This window comes from Leucoraja erinacea, chromosome 15 (assembly GCF_028641065.1).
Source record: "Leucoraja erinacea ecotype New England chromosome 15, Leri_hhj_1, whole genome shotgun sequence".
Classification (NCBI taxonomy): domain Eukaryota; kingdom Metazoa; phylum Chordata; class Chondrichthyes; order Rajiformes; family Rajidae; genus Leucoraja; species Leucoraja erinaceus.
The window spans coordinates 23,063,861-23,085,178 of NC_073391.1; the positions used below are offsets into that span (position 1 = coordinate 23,063,861).

Consider the following 21,318-nt stretch of genomic DNA (forward strand, 5'->3'; position numbering starts at 1 on the left):
TTCCACCAAGCAATCAGTGTTGGTTTCTACAATGTAGAAGAAACTACATTGGGAACACTTTCCCTACAACTCAACAAGCTTCATTTCTCTCCTTCCTAGATCCGATATATTAACTATGTATCATCGCACAGATGTGCTCTAATCTGCTGAGCATTTCCAGGATTCTATGTTTTTATTTTAGACTCTCTTTCCACCTCCTGCCACCTTGGATCCTGCACTTCCTTCCCACTCACCACAACCCCAGTTCCTGTGCTTTATTTTAACTTACATGATTCACTTTAAAATATAATCATATTGTGTAACATCAAAGAAGGTGAAGTGAAAGTGTTGAAGCATTAGTAGAAATAATGAATAATAGTTTGGAAAATTGGCAAATCTGACACCAAGTCCTGGCAAACCAGATTACCCGAGTTTCACTGTAATGCCTTTCAGCATTACTTTTTCCAAAAGAACAAATCCTTTCATTGCTTGAGCAGCGGAGTAGAATCCACAGGGTACACACAAAAAGCTGGAGAATTAATGTGGCAGATAAAACTCAGCGGGTGCAGCAGCATCTATGGAGCGAAGGAAATAGGCAACGTTTCGGATCCGAAAACCCTTCTTCAGACTGATCAGATGGGATTCTATGTAGGGCCACCTTGGATCCTGGGTGGGGACTCACCAGAAAGTTCCTGGGAAAAGGAGGAGTAGCCGGTAACATCAAAGAAGTGAAGTGAAAGTGTTGAAGGGAGGAGAAACAGCAGGGGAGCTGATTGGCAAATCTGAAGGGCAAAGGAGATTACCCGCAAGGACTAACAAAAGAATTTTCATTGAGAGCGGATCCAATCCAATATCATTCCGTTCGTTCTGTTCTTGCAATTTAACTCAGTCGGATTATTGGGCACAGATAGTACTTCTGGATGAAATTGGACAGATCCAGATCCCTCCTCCCTCCTTGTACCTATGTTAAAAGTAACAGAATTTCCTTCCCCTAAGAAATACTACTACAACTGCAATGTGGTGTTTTAAAGTGAACCGAAGTCTTCAGGGTTCAAGTGTAAATAATTCAAACAAAGGAAATATATATTTTCAAATGCTTTGAGGATTGTGTGTCGGTACTTGCTGCAAGTATTTCATGAAAATAGATTAAAGTCTCTTTATGGAGAGACCAGTTCTATGAAATCTTGAATAACATATATACATGCCTAGTTAGAATCTGAAACCTGCATTTTAATAATTTAATTGTAAGCAGTTGTTCATGCCTCCTTGTCACATATTGAATCATTGTTTCCAGCCACTAGGTGGGGTTAGTTTGCTTTGTGAATGTAATTTCATTGACATTTAATTCATTGCTGGATGTGAGGGTGCAAACAGTTGCAGTGGGGAGGGGTGAGCAATTTTGAGCGGGGTCTTCAGGAAGATTATTTCTGATCTCTTTTTTCTGGTATTAGCCACCTGGAATAACTACCAGAGAGTATAGCGTGCAGCTGGAGGAGGGTATTGGGGCAGGGGAGATTGGAAAGATCAGAATTGAAGCTTTAGCACATGAGTGGATCCAAAAAGTAAGTGCAATGCAAGGTGCTTACCATTTTGGGACCACCTGTCCTTGCCTGCCATTGGCAACTGACTTCTTGTAGCTTGCAAAGCACAGCTGGCTAGATTACATTTAAAATAGCAGTACCAATTACTGGAAACACCTAGCAGGTCAGACAGCACCTGTTCTGAAAATAGAATCAGTGTTTCAGGTTGAAGACATTTCTTTAGAACTGGGAAAGAGAGACACGATTTTAATTTGATGGAGAGAGTTTGTAGGGACATGGAGAGGTTTCTCCCATCGGGTCTGTTCAAGATAGCCATGGTGATAAAGTGAAGCTCTCTGGTTAATAGGTCTAATATGGCTGAAGGGGGCAGTTAGAGGAAGAATTCACTTTTTTTTATTTCCGTAATATTGCTGGATTTGCTGGTCTGCGTTCACTGCTCACCATATGTTCAGGCAATCAAGAGCAGAGCAGTTCCAATACTCGAGCTGAGATACGTCCCATCAGAATGCTCACAAAACTGCATGTGTAGAAGTGTGAGAGAATTTTCATGGACATGTTGAATCTTCTCAGATACATGAGAAAGTAAATATGCTGAAGTGCGTTCTTGATCACTGCATCAGTGTGAAGGAACCAGGCTAGGCTGGGGTGAAATGGCCTCAGAGATACCCTTATAGTAATTCTGGGGGCATAATCTGCGACTTGCAATAGGAAAACATTTATGCCCTTCAGGGAACTGGTGACTTCACAGTGGAAGATTGTACCCATGTGCAATAGGCATCTACTGAATAATGAAAGGCCTCGGTAAATGTGGGAAAATCTAGGACTAGAGGGCACAGGCTCAGAATAAAAAGACATACCTTAAGAATGAAGGTGAGGAGGAATTTCTTTAGTCAGAGCATGGTGAATCTGTGTAATTCATTATCACAGATGGCTTTGGAGGCCAAGTCATTGGGTATTTTTAAAGCGGAAATTGGTAGGTTCTTGATTAGCGTCAAAGGTTATGCGGAGATGGCAGGAGAATGGGGTTGAGCGGGAAAACATCAGCTATGTTTGAATGGTGGAGCAGACTCGCTGAGCCGAATGGCCTAATTCTGGTTCTGTGACATGGCAAGTTTGCTGCAAAGTGGAAGATCTATTCCATTATTGATTGAGGCAGATGAGGAGTGAAAAGTTGACATCCTTGGGAGTACCTTCAGAGAAACTAGCATGCATCAACATTTGAGCCAATTGTGCTTTTCTATCCAGAGTTTGGTATTGAATTATTTTAATTGAATATCTCATTAAACTTTTTTTGAATTATTAATGTTTGTCACTTATTTGTATGTCTGTAATCTGCTAGTCAAATAATTTGCTTTTAGTTAAATTGAAAGTAAAGGCATGATTTAATCTGCACTATTTACTGTATGTTACAGATCAGTATAATGACACTGCGAATGTTTGAACATCTATTGCAAAAGCCAAATGAGCATGTTATTTACAATATGGTATTAAGGAATTTGGTGGAACGGAACTATGTCGAGAATAAGCCACCTTGCCAAGAAGACAAGGATATTGTTGAGAATGGGCAAATAGCAGGAGCAGTGTGAGTGTATTATTACTTTTTTAAATCAAATTTATTTTTCATTATTACGTCACTTTTTTACTGAATGCATTGAATGTTAATGAAAAGGAATGTCAATTTATGTACGTAAGAATGCTGTGCATATTTTATATATAGTTTTAATACCTTCATAATATTTTACTTGTCAGTTTCTAATATCAAAAGCTGAAATATCTACATTTAGGTAATGAAAATTGGACGTTTTGCCCCTTTATTATATGAGTGTGGATTCCCTATCTGCAGTTTGGGCAGGAACGGTTCTATAGTTCCATTCCCTTGTTTTGGCACATTGGCATTCATACTGGGCCAAGGAGATATCATACGGAGATTGAAAACAAGGCATGTTATTCGGGTTGAAGGAAAACAGTTTCAAAAATAAAAACATCCATGTATAAGATATGTTTTGAACAATCTGCCAAAGGTCAACTGTGCTTCACCATCAATTCTGTTTTAGCCGGGAGTCATCATTGTATTGAAATACTCCAGGCATTTGAAGCAATTTTCCATAAATAGTAATTCAATAAATGGTCAATTAATCTATTTTATCAGTGCTGTTGTTTGAGTATAACTTTAGGACACAGCACCTGAGAGCAGCTTTCCAATGTCTAGGTTTACAATCTGATCCAGGAGATGGCAATTACAATATTAGATAAGAAAAATATACCAAGAATATATTTTAAGTAGCAATTCTGCAAAAATAAAAATGCGATTAATTCACAGACTAAATGTCAAGATCCCACTTTAAAAATGCATTAATTAAAAAAATGAGCACCAACATTAGAATTATAAAGCTATTTAAGATTTTAAATGTTTTTTCTAAAGAGCTAAAATATAGAACAAAGCATTTTAAAATTGTAAATCTCAAATCTGTTCCATTTGTGAATTGTTGGCACAACCTTGGAATAGAGTTTGTTTCACAGAGGCAAAGAGTACTTTAAAGTAATCTTTTATTGATATGTTTTTTTGGTGAATAGTGGCAGGCTTTCCAAGTCTGGGGAAATATCCCAGTACATCAAAGGACGCAGCCAAATGGGCCTGTCCCACTTAGGCGACTCTTTAGGCGACTGCCAGGGAATAGTTTTAATGAAATTCACCTACAATACCTGGCGACAACCTACTCCAACCTACGACAGCAAAAATTGGCGCCACCGTCGCCAAAATATTTTCAACATGTTGAGAATTTTGTGGCAGTCGCATGTAGTCGCCCAAAAAATCGCCTAAGTAGGACAGGCCCTTTACAGCGTCAGGGACCCGGGTTCGATCCTGACTGCAGATGCTGTTTTTACATTCTCCTCGTGACCTGCGTGGGTTTTTTCCAGGATCTCCGGTTTCCTCCCACACTCGAAAGACATACAGGTTTGTAGTTTAATTGGCTTGGTTAAATTGTCCTGGGTGTATGTAGGGTAGTGGACTTGGTGGGCTGAAAGGGCTGTTTCTGTGCTGTATCTTCAAACTAAACTAATCGAAGAGCATCCAGAATTAGTGGGTACAACCCAGGAATGAATGCTTGGAAATAACTTCTCGTCCTCTGAATAAAAAACAAATATCAAATTTATCTCCTTTTGGATATAAATCATAATATCTATTGTTACATTTATAATTCACTTGGGACATCAGTGATGGCAGTAACAGAAATGGTTCAGTTTATTTTATTGGGACATTCTGTAGGTTTGACAGCAAACTATATTGCTGATGGAATCTCAATAAATCACTTTATCATTAGAACACATAAAAAAAATACCATGGTCTGAAATGGGTGTACATTTCCTCAGTCCAGATTAGGCAGACTTGTTCATTGATTATCTTCTTCCTTTCTTCCCACTATCTCTAAATAACAACACTCACATTTTTATATCCAATATATATAAATTCTAACAGCATACTGTTGTTATTTACTCTGCTATTTTTACTTTTTCTATGGTATTTCGTCTGTACTCCTTGAGCATATTACTGAGATGCTGAATTATTTTATTTTTTCTTTAGTCCTAACATTCATTTAGAAATTAGTTGCAAGTTTGTATTTAAATAAGATATTTACAGTTGTTCTGACTATGAGAAGTGCAAGTGTATATTTAGAAAATTTCAATAAAAGCAGAAAATGCTCCAGATGCATATCTGCTATGCCTGCACTTGACCACTCATAAATTTAAGGTTGACAAAGTCGAATCGTATGTATGTGATCGATCCTCCACCGTGTTAATATCTTAACCTGTTGGTAATAAGTTCCTTAATGGTCCCAAGGCCAACAGGAGTCTGACAGGTCACCTACAACATTGGATGTATTTGCTGTTGTCTAAAATGCTGCCATGCTCAGTGCTGCCATCACAGCGCCATCATATATGAAAGTTAAGCAGCTTCAAAGCTTTCCTCACCAAGACATAAGCATCGTCAAACTGCATTAACAAGTTACTTTCTACCCTGCACAAATTCAACGTAAGCTTTAAATGCCAAATCAGGGAGACTAGGACTTTGGACCTCTTCTGATTGGCTGGTTGCCCTAATTTTACATCGGGCTCAGACATCGCCATAGAAGACTTTAATCCCTTCATTGATAAATTGAAAGTGTTTGAACCTGTATATCCCTTATCTCTCTTGGTATCTGTTTTTACCACAACCATAAGTGTGCAGTCATCAGAATAGGATAAAATAAAATGTACATTAACTTGTACCTTGTCACCAGACACAATCTTTTGTGATGCTTGTTTCTTAATTCAAATTGCTGTCATTGCTTTCACTAGCACTAACAATCCTGCAAATAATTAGAATTAATAAATGCTAAAGCTAGAAATCCAAATCAAGCAGAAAATTGTTAAGGGTGGTGAATCTGTGAAATTCTTTGGCACAGAAGGCTGCGGAGGTCAAGTCAGTGGATATTTTTAAGGCAGAGATAGATAGATTCTTGATTAGTACTTGTGATAGAGGTTATGGTGAGAAGGCCGGAGAATGGGGTTAGGAGGGAGAGATATATCAGCTATGATTGAATGGTGGAGTAGACCTGATGGGCCGAATTCCCTAATTCTACTCCTATTCCTGATGACCTTATGAGGAACTCGGCATCTGTGGAGAGAGAAATGTGATCAGTGACCCTTCACCAGAACTGGAAACATAAGAAGACAATCATGTTTTAAGGTGCAGGATTGGAAAGGGCCAGAGGATGCAAAGGGAATAATGGTGATGGGCTATAGAGCAGGAACTTGACAACTTTCATCTGTGTCCTATCACAATAAAACCGCCTTTTCTCACCACCTCACTCCATTTATGCAACTTAAAATACGCTTGATTTCTTGCTTTTCCAGTTCTAAAGATGAGTGTTTAGTTTGGAGATATAGAGCGGAAACAGGCCCATTAGCCCACGGCGTCTGCGCCAACCAATGATCCCTGTACACTTGCATTATACTACATACTAGGGTCATTTACAAATTGTAGCATCCTGGGAAAACCTACATAGTCACGGGGAGAACGTACAAACTTAATGCAGACCGCATCTATAGTCAGGATCGAACCCAGGTCTCTGGCGCTGTGAGACTTCAATTCTTTTATTTTTTTTTAAATTTTTATTAGAAGTACGGTAAATTACAATACTACACAACACATATGGCTTAATACATTTTTTGTACCGCTTCATTTTTTGAGCTTTAAGTAAAGATAGAAGTAAAGAAAGTGCGCAAGAGTCGTGAAGGTGCAGGAGAGTTGAGAAAAGAAAGCCCCTTAGAAAAGAAGTTAGAGAAGGAAGTAAAGAAAGAAAGAAGACCCTAGAAAAGGAGGAAAAAGAAAGGAGAAACAATTGCTCTATTATAACATTAAACTCCGCAGAAAGGGGACTACCAACCAAGTCTGTTTTTGTTGTTTTTATTTTTTTTTTATTTTACCCCCCCCCCCCCCCCCCCCCCCGTTGCCAGATCCTGGTACCTTTTATTTATTTATTTGCTTATTTTTTAAATTACTATTGCACCTTATGCTTGTAATAGTTCCAAAAACGTAGACCACGTCTTTTGGAAGTGGTCTGGTTTGCCTGCTAAGAGGAATCTCATCTCTTCCAGATGTAGTGTTTCAAACAATTTGATATCCACATTGTTATTGCTACGCCACCGTGCCACCGTTGATTAATATTGTTTTTCTCTTTCCAAAATCTCCAAGCTGTTCTGATTTTTGCAGCATTTTCTGTTTCTGTGGCAGGCCTGAAAGTACTCATATGGGATTTAAAACGCATTTAAAATGACAGAACCTATTGCAACATATCTGGGTGTTTTCACTTTTGTGAACTGAGCATATAAATCTCTCAAGCCCATGGGTGTGCTTTGCTGAAATCTTGAGCATGCTGAGTGTTGTTTTGTAATGCAAAGAGCTCCATCACCAGAGACCATATTTTTTTTTCATCCTGATTCCACCCTACAGTGACTTGGAGGAAGATCCACTTTTTACAGATATGTCACCTGATAACAGGATGCTGGGCTCAAATTGGCTGACTGCTTCCCCACCTCCGACTCCAGACCACTCAAAATCTGATGGGAAAACAGAAGTACATAAAATTGTTAATAGGTATGTGTGAAATTTAATTGCTTTCACTTCGCACTTCATGTAATATTTGTTAGATATTAGGATTGCATTTTTTTAATTTATGCAATTAAATTAGAATATTAAATGTTGGATACCTCCATTGACGTGCTGGTAAAGATTTGGGTATGAATATATTTAGAAAATGTGGTTGTACGGTTTCCATTAACAATGGTGGCACAGCTATAGAGTTGTGGCTCTATGGCGCCAGAGAACTGGGTTTGAACCTGACTACAGGTGCTGTCTGTAGGGAGTTTGTATGTGCTCCCCATGACTGCGTTTGTTTTCCCCGGGTGCTCTGGTTTCCTGCCACACTCCAAAGACGTACAGGTTTGTAACTTAATTTGGCAATGGTAAAATTTGTAAATTGCTCCTAGTGTTTATGATCGAGCTAGTGTGCAGGGATCGCTGGTCGGCGCAGACACGGCGGACCGAAGGGCCTGTTTCCGTGCTGTATCTCTGAACTAAACTAAACGAATATCAACATAGAACAGTCCAGCAAAGCAACAGGCCCTTTGGTCCACAATGATTGTGCCAAACATGACACCAAGTTGAACTGATCTCTTTGCATGTGCCTGTTTACAAGCCTCTTAAGTGCCACAACTGTGTCTGCCTCCACGCCTACTCCTGGCAACATTACACTTGATTTTTCTGCCAAATGCTGACAGTTCCATCTGGAACTCCCAATCTTTCCCCATGTGTCAGCAAACATTAGATCCCGAGCAAGCATGCATAAACATGGAAAGCCAGTTTTCCTGAGAGTTAATCGCCTCTATTTTCACGTTTGCACTCCAATCTTGGAATACCATTTACATGCTATTCTTCAATACTGAGTAAGTCCTGGTTTAACATCCCAGAAATGTATCACTTCATGCATGTCCATTAAATTCCATCTGCCATTCATTAGCTCACTTTCCCATTTGATCCTGTTGGAGTCTTAGACAACTTTCCTCACTGTCCATCATTCCAACAATTTTGGTGTCATCCTCAAATTTGTTAACCCTGTCACCTACCATTTTTATCCAAATCATCAACACATATAACAAGCAACAATGGATCCAGCACCCAGGTTAAGCATTTCTAATATTTTATATGGGACTGGTACAAATAGATTTTCTGAATATAAATCCCATGTTCATTATTAAGTGATGGTCAATATTAAATGTTCAATATTACCCAGGTTGTTAGAACATTCTCCCCTCACTTTGTCATTGATACAAGATTAGATATTCTGAAAATTTAAATTTGAAGACATTTGTTCAAATATCTACCAAACATTGATTAGAGACATCGTCGTAACTTTAATATGCACTATCTAGCCTCGAATTATATTTCACAGATTAAAAAGACATGTATTCTTTTTGATTTGTTTGCATAATTAAATTAATTGTGTATTTTGTTTAAATTACCTGATATTTTAGTTTCCTATGTCTCGTTCCTGATGAAGCAAAATCATCTTATTATGTTGAAGGCACTGGATATGATACGTACCTCAGAGATGCACATCGGCAAGTAAGGGATATAAGAGTGCCAATCTAGTAACAAATACAGAATTGATTGCCATATATCTGTTGCAACATCAGGTTTTTTTTCCATGTCTTTTTCTATCTTGTCCTACTGACTGATATGTGGACAAATCTAAACTTTGTGTGTAAAATAAACTTCAAACTGAATTTTACAGCACCAAAGGAAGCTATTTGGCCCCAGTGACTGTAGATTTCAAAAGATCTCTCTACTGAAAGCGTAGTTTTTCTGGCTGCTACCACTGGCTACATGGTGCACTAACTTCATATTGCACTGACCATGTGCTGACTTTCCAACTCTGTACAATCCATCACCAAGACTACACACGCCAGTCTCCAGAATATTGTGTGTCTCTACCTTTGCTGTGTCCATATCAATGCTTAAAACTCAAAAACGCACCTTTAAATTCAATTGATTTTCTTTTTGTCTCCGTCTTCTTTAGCACCACTCACTTTATTCCTGTCGTTAAACTTAATTAGCTGCATACTTTAGCACCATTGTTTACTCTTGCATTCTGAAACCTTACTCCATTGTTCAAACCTGGAAGTATTGTTCAAGCATCAAACTCTGCTGAGACCCAAGTTTATATTTTCCAATGATGGTGGATTTGGTCTCACGTATGTTTTGTGGTGACAGCTATTAACATTTTTAACATATTAAATACAGACCAAAGTGTATGATGGCAGCTTAAATATGGAGTAAAGTTAGCCCCAAATCTTGGTGGTGATAAAAGCTATCTTCATGTATATATCAGCAATTTTTAAAAGTACTGTGGAGGATGTACTAAATCTAACTTTGTGAACAAACAACTTTCTGAGCCTTCATTTAATTCTTTTTGTGTGCATGAATTAATAATCGGTGCCTGTTGTAAAAATGTGATTAGTTTTAGATAATTTGTTATTTCATCATTTTTAAGCTTCTTCATTGACAAAATCACTAATATTTTTAATAACCTAGTGCACCTGAGAATTATATCAACAAAATATTTTATTGTAATGTGTTAGGTGCAATTATGGGCTACTTCCATTACTGAAAGAAAAAAATAATAATCAATCACTTAATTTGTTTTATTTGCTTAAGCTGATTGCTGCTGATTTCATTCACAGTTCCGGGATTGTTGTGGTAACTGTATGAGGTGGGACTGGCCAGGAACACCCAAACCTTTGGAGAAATGCAACCTGGAGTCTCCTTTCTTTGAGGGGCATTTTCTAAAAGTTCTGTTTGATCGAATGGGCAGAATCCTTGATCAGGTACGGTGAAAGGGTTGAAATGATTATGACTGTCCTTTGCAAAAAATAAGACATGCCAATATTTTGGTTCTTTAATACATGTATTTAATATATGTATTTAATATATGTATATACTGTTTGCATACTCCAGAACTTAAAAATATATATTTGCAATTAGTGTCAATGAAGAAATTTTATTATTGCTGAATTATACGGATAGAAAGGACCAAAGTCATCCCGATACAGCCAACAAGAAATTATTTCTATATTGAATAAAAGTCAGGGTTGCAGTATGGAGCACTAATTACTGCAACAAAATGTTCTGTGACAAAGATATATTTTAAAAAATCAAGTTTTAATTTGTATTGTTAAATTGCTGCTACACCTACAATAAAATAAATTTAAGCATTAAAAAGAATAACGGAAGTAGGTCTTTTAGCCCCTCAAATACGGTTCACGGTGCAGTAAGATTGTGGTGCAACTTTTCCTTCGACTACAATTTCTCATTGTGTTGCCACTTCCCTGGGTTCCTCAAGTTTAAAAAATTAGATTGTTTCAGTCTACTCCAGCTGAGCTTTTACATCCCTGTACATTTCTTATTATATGTGGTCAAATATATTGTAATGGTTTAGACTTAAACATAGATGTCACGATAAAGATATTTATAGATTATACAAAAATTCAGTGTGGTTTGGACAGAAAGGGTTAAGCCTCAGATTGGCAGGAAGATGGGGCTAATGATCAACTGCGGATAACAGTGGTAAATGCAGGTCAGTAAATTGTGAGATGCTACATTTAAGGAGGTGTAACAGGTAAAGGGATACACAAGAGGATAGAAGGATGTAAATGAGCAGAGAGTTTTCCAGTATGGATCCGCAGATCTTCAAATGCAGCAGAACATGTCAATAACTGATTAAATAGAAACATGGTATAATTTATTTTTTTAACAGGAGGCATAGAAAAAAATCTAGAAATATTGTGCTAGAACTGTATATAACGACAGCTAGACCACAAGGTGGCTGCAGCTTCTTGTTCTGGTCATCATGTAATAGGAAAGATATGAGTGGATTGATTGCAGAGGATATTAATATGGATGTGACCAGAATTTGTAAATGTTATCTATAAAGTGAGATTGGAACAGAAAAGACAGAATTGAGTTTTTAAAATGTATAAAATGAAGAGGGGTTTAATTGGGTAAAAGGAAATAGCCATATCCTGTGCAGAAAATAAAAAAAATAAAAAAACAAAGACTAGATTTGAAGTAATTTATGGAAAGATTAAAGGGGAATAAAGAAATGGCAAAAGGTTGAATAACGTTTTTGCATCAGCCTTCACAGTGGAAGACACCAGCAACTTGCCAAAAATTCATGAGTCAGGAGTTGGAAGTTAGTGGAGTGCTATTACTAACTTAGAGGTGCTGCAGGAGGAAGTCACCTGCACCATGGTCTGCACCTTAGGGTTCGAAAGGATTGTGGAGGCTGGGGAGTCAAGAATCATAGTCGTAAGGAGATCCAGCATTGGAAAATTGCCAACTACTCGTCGCACAAGAAGGGACCAAAGCAGAAGAGTGGGAACTATAGGCTGGTTAGTCTGACTTTGGTGCTTGGTATGATTTTAGAACCCATTATAAAGGATGAGGTTACGGAGTACTAATGGGCCTGTCCCACTTAGACGACTGCAGGAGACTATGCAGTCGACACATGTTCGCGGATGGTTGCTGGGGAGTCGCCTTCATAGTCGTAAGGAGATCCCGCATTCTAAGAACTAGTCGCGGCCCCATTATGGTCGTTGCAAATTTTTCATCATATTGAAAAATTGGCGACTGGAATGAAGCCGTCATAGAGAGTGGCGAAAATTATCTGGCCGTGGGTGGGTCCTAGTGGGTTGCCAGGAGGTCGAAGGGTCTTGTAGGTTGTAGCCAGTGCTGACCAGTGAATTTCATTGGCTCATTGGGAAAAACAAATGTAAGCAGTAGTTTTCAGAACCAAGGATAACCGACTGGTAATGATAAATGTCCGCCGAGCTTCACGGCCGTGTATCTGTGGCTTCTTAAAACTTGTCTCCACTCCTTCTCCCTCCTACTCCCCCCCTTCTCCCCACTCTTTCCCCCCCACACCCCCCCTTTTAAAGGACTTACCATACACTGTGCTTTAGCCGTCTTAATTACAGCGCTAACCTTCCTGTTCATCGCGGTGTGTGTTTGTATCACCTTGGCTTTGCACAGTGTGAATTTCACTCAGACAGCGCTCCCCCCGCTTGCCCTGTCCCTCGCCTGCATAATGGGCTGGTGAACTTAACAGTCGCCTGAAAAATCGCCAAAGTGGGACAAGCCCATTAGAAGTACACGATAAAATAGGCTGAAGTCAGCATGGCTTTGTGAATTGGGAGGTCTTGCTTGATAAATTTGCTGGAATTCTTTGAAGAAGTAAATAGCAGGACAGACAGTAGATGTTTATTTAGATTTTCAGAAAGCCTTTGATAAGGTGCCACACGGTAGGCTGCTAAGGAAGATGAGAGCCCACGGTATCATAGGGCTCTCATTATCAGTATCACTAGCATGGATAGCAAGTTGGCTGGATGGCAAAAAACAATAAAGGGGCTTTTTCTGGTGTGCTGCCAGTGAATAGCGGAGTTCCACAGGTGTCAGTGCTGGGGCTGCTATTCTTCACTTTGTTTATTAATTATTTGGACGAGGGGATTGAAAGTGTTGTGGCCAACTTTGTGGATGATACGAAAATAGGTGGAAGGGCAGGTAGTATAGAGAAAGCAGTGACTCTGCAGAAGGACTTGGATAGGTTGGGAGAGTGGGCAGAGAAGTGGCAGATGAAATATTGTGTGGTTAAGTGTGGAAGCAGGCATTTTGGTAGTAGCAATAAAGATGTAGGCTTTTTCTAAATGGGGGGAGAATCCAGAAATCAGAGGTGCAAATGGACTTGGGAGTTTAGAAGTTTAGAAGAATGAAACATACAGAATAGTGAAAGGGTTAGATAGAGAGGATGTGGGGAAACTCTAGGACTAGACGTCATAGCCTAAGAATTAAAGGAAGTTATTTTGGGAAGGAGATGAGGAGAAATTTCTTGAGCCAAAGGGTGATGACTGTGGAATTCTTTGCCACAAAAGTCTGTGGAGGCCAAGTCAGTGAATATTTTTAAGGCAGAGATAGATATATTTTTGATTAGTACAGGTGTCAGAGGTTATGGGGAGAAGGCAGGAGAATAGGGTTAGGAGGGAGAGATAGATCAGCCATTATTGAATGGCGGAGGAGACTTGCTAGGCTGATGGCCTAATTCTACTATCACTTATGACCTTATGAAATAAGGAAAACATTTTGAGATCGACAGTGGTCATGGTCTGAAGCTCATTGCCTGAGAGACTATGCCTGTAGTCATAGCCATGAAGCTACAAACCTACTTCTGGAAGGAGTAATCAGGTTAAGTTTTTTTTTGAGAAGCCAAATAATGATGAGCCAAATAACTGCTACATGTGCCATACGTTTTCTGTCATTCTGTGAAACCTTGAAACTGCAGCAATTTGTGTGCAAGGAGGAATAATAATTTCCCACTTTCTCACTTGTTGAAAAGATTTTCTATTTTGCAAACAATAGATAATTTAGCATTAGCCAACACAATATGCTTTCCCAATTCAATTTTTTTGCCATCTCTTTATGGTCCTCACAATTTATCTTCATACTGTCTGCAAACCTAGATAACATGGATATATTGTACTTAGTATTTTAACTATCAACAAAGGAATAAAAATAACTACATTGGTTATAACTGATTTATTCAAGAACTGTTACTTAAGTTACTGAACCAATCATTTAGACACTTTGTTGGTGTTTCAACAAGTTGATAAGACAAGTGAAACATGGAAGAATTGTAACATTCCCTTTCTCTCCAATCAACGTGAAGACTTAGTGCTGTAAATTGCATGATTTCCATTTTATATCCAGTGGAATCAATTAATTGCTATCAAGTTCGGTGTAATTTAAATGAAGAGCAAATTGCCCCTGCTTTTAAAAAAACTAACTGTCGTATCTGTACAATGTTTTCATTTCATCAACTGGATAACCTTATACTTTGAGATTACGGAAATTATTCCTGATAATATCAGCCTTCAGGGCATTTTTTGGGTTGAAGCTAAAACAATTAAAAACTATTAGAACTTTTTTTTTAAACTGGTTTTCGTTTGGTGTTGTGACATCAATTTAAAATGCTTGATCAACATTATATGCTTTTTTTTCTCTAAATTCTATGAAGAATGCTCAAGGCAAATTTTAAGCAGTGACAATGAGAAACGGATAACATTTATCCCTGTGCATTATTTTTAAGTTTAATAAGGCACCCATGATTAAAGTATTATCTTTCTATTGCAGTCTTACAGATGAGAACTTATTAAGCGATATAAAGCTTGAATCTTGAATCTTGAAAATAATTATTTATCATTTTTAAATGCACTTATCATTTGGATCTTTCTCTTTCTAGCCATATGATGTGAATTTGCAGGTGACCTCGGTGCTGTCAAAGTTATCTTTATTTCCTCATCCACACATACATGAATACCTATTGGATCCTTACATTAACCTGGCTCCCAACTGCAGGTCTTTGTTTTCTGTTATTGTAAGGGTAAGTACAAAGCTACATACTAGGTGTTTCACACCCTTATGTTTATTTAAACCACAGAAATGAGGAACTGCAGATAAGTGACGAATAGTCCCAACCCGAAATGTCACCTACTCATGTTTTCCAGAAATGCTGTGTGACCTGCCAAGTTACTCCAGCACATTGTGTCTTATTTTAATTTACCGATACAGCACAGAAACAGACCTTTTGGCCCACTGAGTCCAGGCCGACCAGAGATCTCAGCACTCTAAAACTATCCGACACATTCTAGGGAGTTTTTATAATTTTGCCAAGCCAATTAACCTACAAACCTGTACGTCTTTGGAATGTGCGAGGAAACTAGAGATCCCAGAGAAAACCTACGGGAAGAATGTCCAAACTCCGTACAGTTAAGCACTAGTAATCGGGTTCGAACCCGGGTCTTTGGCGCTATGGCAGCAACTCTACCGCTGCACCATTGTACCGCCCTCACATTGCTTCTTGCAGTTTATGTAGTGTTTATAAATTTGACAAATATTCTAATTCTTAAGTTAAAATGACTTACAAATGTTTTGATAGGAACATAAATGACATGATATAAATGATTGCTAAATAATTTCTAGGTGGTTGGAGACCTAATGTTGAGAATACAGCGAATCCCAGACTTTACACCAAAGCTTATGCTCGTCCGAAAGCGTTTACTCGGTTTTGAGCAAGATGGACCCATGTAAGTTCAGATCAATTACTTTTCTTGATCCCATTTCAGAATATAAGTTCTGATGCATGTTGCCCCAATGTGAATTTGATTCATGTCTAAATCCAAGGAGTATCACAAATTTAACTGAGATTTTTGAAGAGGTGACAGTGAGGATTGATGAGTGCAGGCTGTTTGTCAAGGACTTTTTTAAAAAGTTTGCTCCAGAAGGTAAGAATACATGGGATCCAGGTTCCTTCAGTAAATTGGATATAAAATTGGTTAGATAATGGCACGCGGAGGGTGGTAGTAGAGGTTTGTTTTTCAGATTGTTTGCCTTGAACTGTAGGAGGTTAATAGATGCCATGTTGGAAGTATATAAAATATAAAACTGCACAATGACTTGATGTGAAGATAAACTAATCTAATCTACTGGAACATGATCAAATCCATTTGCTGCAATTCCATGTACCTATTCAAAAGCCTGTTAGATGTCACTTTCGTATTTACCTCCACTGTCATGCCTGGCAGCACAATGCAATGACCCACTAACCTCTGGATAAAAAAAAAAACACTTGCCTTGCATTTCACCACTAAACTTTGCCCTGCTCATCTTAAAGCTATGTCCTTTTGTCTTTGACATTTCTACCCTGGGTAAAAAGGTTCTGACTCTCCACTCTATCTATACCTCTCATAATTTTGTGTCTCTCCTCAACTTCTGGCATTCCAGAGAAAATCCTTAGAGGGATTGATAGGGTAGGGCAATTTTAAAACCCTATTTACCCACAAAATTTACCCACGTATCTTTGGGATGTGGGAGGAAACCGGAGCACCCGATGGAAACCCATGTGGTCCCAGGGAGAACTTGCAAGCTCCAATTGAGAGCACCCAAGGTCAGGCTTGAACCAGGGTCTCTGGCATTGTGAGGCAGCAGTTCTACCAGCTGTGCCGCTGAGGAAGAGAAATCCAGAGAGAGTAGATTCTCGATAAGCAGTGTGTGGGTTGCAGTGAAAGGTTACCAAGATGAGGTCAGGTTGAGGTTACAGTCTGATCAGCCATGATGATATTAAATGCCAGACCAGGCTTGAGGGCCCAAGTGGCCTACCAGTGTTCCTAATTTCATATTTTCTGAATCATTGTTCACTGTCGTATATATTCAGTGTTAAATGTCATTTTTTAAATGTTAAGGATTTTAATTGCTTATGAATCAATAGTACAATTCTATTTTAAGTTGTTTCATCTCTTTCACCTTTTTCTCCCACAGCATCGACCATATGACCTTGCTGGAAGGTGTGATTGTATTAGAAGAATTCTGTAAGGAATTAGCTGCAATAGCATTTGTTAAATTCCACGCTTCGACTGCACCTTAATTGCTGACTGGTTTCCACACAGAAGCATCCCATTACCACTTCAGTCTTGCCCGTCAGCTTCTATGAAAAATATTTCGAATAACAGGGACTGCTGCGACGGCTAACTGTGGTGTGCTGCCCATTACTGTTCTGGAAATGGATAGAAAAAGGGAAATATGTGCAAAAACAATTGAACAACTGACAGTTATCTGAAAGGCTGAGAGGTTGTGCCTTGGAAGGAGACCAGAACTCCTCCTTGTTACAGTCACTCAGTTTGGCAGGTGACTTGACTTCAGTGTTGGAAAGATGTTAATGTTCAAACACAACAATCGTCTCAAAGTTGTGCGCACTAAATTTTACAGTGGGGCTGGTTGTTTTTCTACTGTCCCTTTTAAAATCATGATGCTTTCTCCTATTAAAAATTGTTCTCACCACTTGAGAATAGATTGGGCAAAGGTCAATAATAGAAATGTTTATCAGTATTTTATCAAATTATTATTTAAGTAAAGAAAGTTGGAGTACTGATTTGAAATTATTGTATATTGTGCCTTTGAAAAGGGCACAATTAGGTGTAAAGTCTTGTTTATCTTTTGTCACTGTTCCTTTTTGCCATCAACACTTTCAGATAGTCTGGAAACCACAGCCATGTGGGCTATGGCTTTGGTGTCCATTCCAAGCCTTTGTGCTGATCCCAGGGAATGGCCTTCATTTGTGAATGACCGTCCAAGCTTAAGTATTGTTCACTATGGGTTCACGACTAATGCTCCATTTTGAAATGTTCACATTTAACAGAGTACTTGGCAAAGCTTAAATGCAATGCCATTTTCAATGTGACAATGCCACCATAAGCCAGTATTAATAAATCATTTAAAAAAGTCATCATTAAAAACACTTTTATTTAACCCAGAAAATACAGAACGATAATAAGTGGATGTTTGTAAAGTAGTATATGCTGCTTAATTTGAAATTTAAATGTGTAATATGATTCACATTGGATACCCAAAATGACATGGTGTCATTGTGCAATAATATAATTAATCCTTTAACACTGCTTCATAACAATTTTTTGTTATAAATTACACAATGTCAAATGATTATGTTCAGTATTTAGTTTTGATCAAATATTACTCATGATATATCCTTTCTATTTTAATTTCAATACCAAATGTTAGCATTGCACAGATCTAAGCTCTCTTCCGTGATGGTAGCATTGAATTTCCTTAAGGGAGTACCAGTTTATAGTGGACAATAGATGTGATTTTGTTTCTGTAAATTATTATTTCAAATGTATTTGGTGTATGGATACCAAATAGTTTGAGACTTCATCACATTCTATGCCGGTCTTCCTTTTTCTGTTCACGAGGGCTACACTTTTGCGTGCAATATTAAAGCTGTATTGCCTTGTATGCAGCTTAAATGCAACACTTTTGTCGTATATAAGAAGACCTTATATATTGATCTGTGCTTGCTTGTCACCGTCGTATATGGTAAATGGGTTCATATTCTGCCTAATTTACATTAAAAGCACATTCATAATCTTCCTATGGAAAGAATTACTTTTCAGTACCTTATTGTAACATGCTACATATTTGGGACTGATTCCAGATGAATCAGACATCAGATTTTTTATGTAGGTCTGAAGTGCAAGTTTATTGTTGGCACAATGTTTTATGTTTACATTACAGTTTTGGTTAGCTGTGACAGTAGCTCTGATTAAGTCTCAACATTTCCATACTTAACTGTTTGGCTTTGCACATTAACTCCCCAGGTATCAAAACAAATCAATACTAATGCGAGTTTTTTCTGGTTTTATATTTTGTTTGCGCCTTTAAAAGTTTGTCTTGTTCTGCAACTTTCACTGCATGTGCAGATGGCATCTTCTTTGGAATGTACAATTTTCTTTGGTCTTGTTCCTCATTAAATTTAATCTGCATTACCTGCAGATTCTGCACTTACTTTCGTTAGCTTGTGAAGCCGCAGTACATCGGGTTGAAGGTCTATGGTATGGGATCATTAATGTGATTTCCATTGCTAATGTTACTTTGACATGAAGTAACTGAAACTATAGTTGGGAAATGGAGGACCTAGCATCATCATCTGCCAAGAAGTATATTTCAAAATAGGAATCGTCTCCATCTGTTCTCCAAAGACGTACAGGTTTGTTGGTTGATAAAAATGCTGGAGAAATATGAGGTGCTGCTCCTCCAATTTACGGTGGTTATCACCATAAATTGCAGGAGCAGCATCTCATATTTCGCTTGGGCAGTTTGCACCTAGCGGTATGAACTTCTCTAATTTCAGGTAGTCCTTACTTTCTCCTGCCCTTCTCAGCTCTCCCTCAGCCCACTGGCTCCACCTCTTCCTTTCTTTCCCCCCCCCCCCCCACATCAGTCCCCCCATTGCCTATTTCCTTCATCATAGATCTGAAGAAGGTTTTGACCCGATGGGAAGGGAATTGCCTATGGTCTCCAGGTTTGCTCCATAGACGGACTAGAAGGGTCTCACCCACTGAGCATTTTCTCCAGTATTTTTGTCTACCTTCGATGTTCCAGCATCTGCAGTTCCTTCTTAAACAGGTTTGTAGGTTAATTGGCTTGGTATAAGTGTAAATTGTCCCCAGGGTGTGGTGGTTAGTGTTAATGATGTGCGGGGATCGCTGGACCGTGTGGAGCGGGTGGGCCGAAGGGTCTGTTTCTGCGCTGTATCTCTAAATTAAATTTAACTAAATCAGTTGAGTCCAAACATGATATTGATAAAAGATTAGAAGTTTAAATTTGTTCCATTTGTTTAAAACAATGTTCATACTATTGGCCCTGGGCTGACCTAAAAGATAATTTAGCAATGAGATGATAACACTGGAGAATCCACCAATGGATTTTAGATCTCGAGATTTTAATGTGTTTTGTAGTTGAGGTGCATTGTCCACTATCTTATCTGTAAAATACATAATGTGGGGCAAAGCAGTCTGGTCTTCTCACAATGATTACTGTGGACATGTACGTTCTTTATGTTGGTACTTCTACGATCTTCCAATCTACCGTTAGCAGAAAGAAAGGCACTGGTGCATTTACAGGTGGCACAGTGCTGCAGCAGTGGAGTTGCTACCTCACAGCTCCAGAGACACTGGTTCGATCCTGACTAAGGGTGCAGTCTGTATGGAGTTTATGATCTCCATTGTGAGGTTTGTGACCATGTGGGTTTTCTCCGGGTACTCCAGTTTCCTCTCACATTGAAAGTCGTGTCGGTTAATTGGCTTCTGTAAATTGTCCTTAGTGTGTTAGATAGAACTAATGTATGGGTGATCGTTGGTCGACATGACTCTGGGTTGAAGGGCTTGTTTTCCATGCTGCATCTTTACAAGACTACATTTTACAGGAGACATGTGACTGTTCAAAGTTACCATCTCTAAGCAAGAAAAATAATAAATAAAGAGAGCAGAATATTTTTGCTTGATGTCAAGTATTTGATAGGATATTCATTTCATTTCTGTCATTTGGTGTTTGGCAAAATAGACTGCTGAATTTCTGGCTTGGACAACAATATGCTTTCTCAAAGCCTTTCTGGACCTGGTGAATAAAGGGCTTTGTTAATTCTGCCATAAGAAGTCTAATCTTAGTTGATCATTCTGGAAACTGCCAATAGATACTCTTTCTAACTTTCTTTATCTGAACTATTATGGAGTGAAATATTGATACTAATTCATGGATTTTTTACACTGCAGTTCTATAAAATATCCTATGACAGTACGGTTCAATTGTAACCTAATGTATAAATGGTCACACTTTGCATTAAATAAAGAACTTGCCCACGCCCAAGATTATTATGGCCTCTTTCCAATGCAATTTTCCCGACTCGCAAATGAAAGATTCCAAGACTATTTTTCCGATTAAATAACTCCAGGACTGGATTTGCCCCGTAGTCAGAGCGGACACATTGGCAAAATTTTGCACTCAATGTGAAGACCGCTCTCAGCCAACCTCCAAATTAAATTGAAACTCACCTTTGAGCAATCCTCCCAGTGGCTACATGGTTGTAGGGTTTGCTGGAGGAATTATCCTCGAAGAGGCAGAACAAGCAATGGTTACTTGACCTCGCTACTGAATTTGAAAACTCAAATGCAACAACAACCTCACCTATTTTTTTTTTTTTTTTGTTCAATGAGAATGGAGAATAGTGAAATTTGAACATTAATATTTCAAAAAAACTGATTTCACTGATTTGGGCAGTAGCGAAAATGTTTGGGAACA

General features: G+C 38.4%; 1 protein-coding gene across 1 annotated transcript in view; it reads left to right on the forward strand.

Annotated features, from left to right (window-relative positions):
* Positions 1-19,024, forward strand: part of fhip2a (FHF complex subunit HOOK interacting protein 2) — a 63,508-nt gene extending 44,484 nt beyond the window's left edge. Inside the window, exons 11-17 of the mRNA XM_055646913.1 lie at positions 2,933-3,102; positions 7,516-7,659; positions 9,096-9,186; positions 10,305-10,448; positions 14,912-15,052; positions 15,652-15,755; positions 16,987-19,024. Of these exons, the coding sequence (XP_055502888.1) occupies positions 2,933-3,102; positions 7,516-7,659; positions 9,096-9,186; positions 10,305-10,448; positions 14,912-15,052; positions 15,652-15,755; positions 16,987-17,092 (900 nt within the window). The 3' untranslated portion in view covers positions 17,093-19,024. The remainder of the gene's footprint in view (positions 1-2,932; positions 3,103-7,515; positions 7,660-9,095; positions 9,187-10,304; positions 10,449-14,911; positions 15,053-15,651; positions 15,756-16,986) is intronic.
* The last annotated feature ends 2,294 nt before the right edge of the window (positions 19,025-21,318 follow it).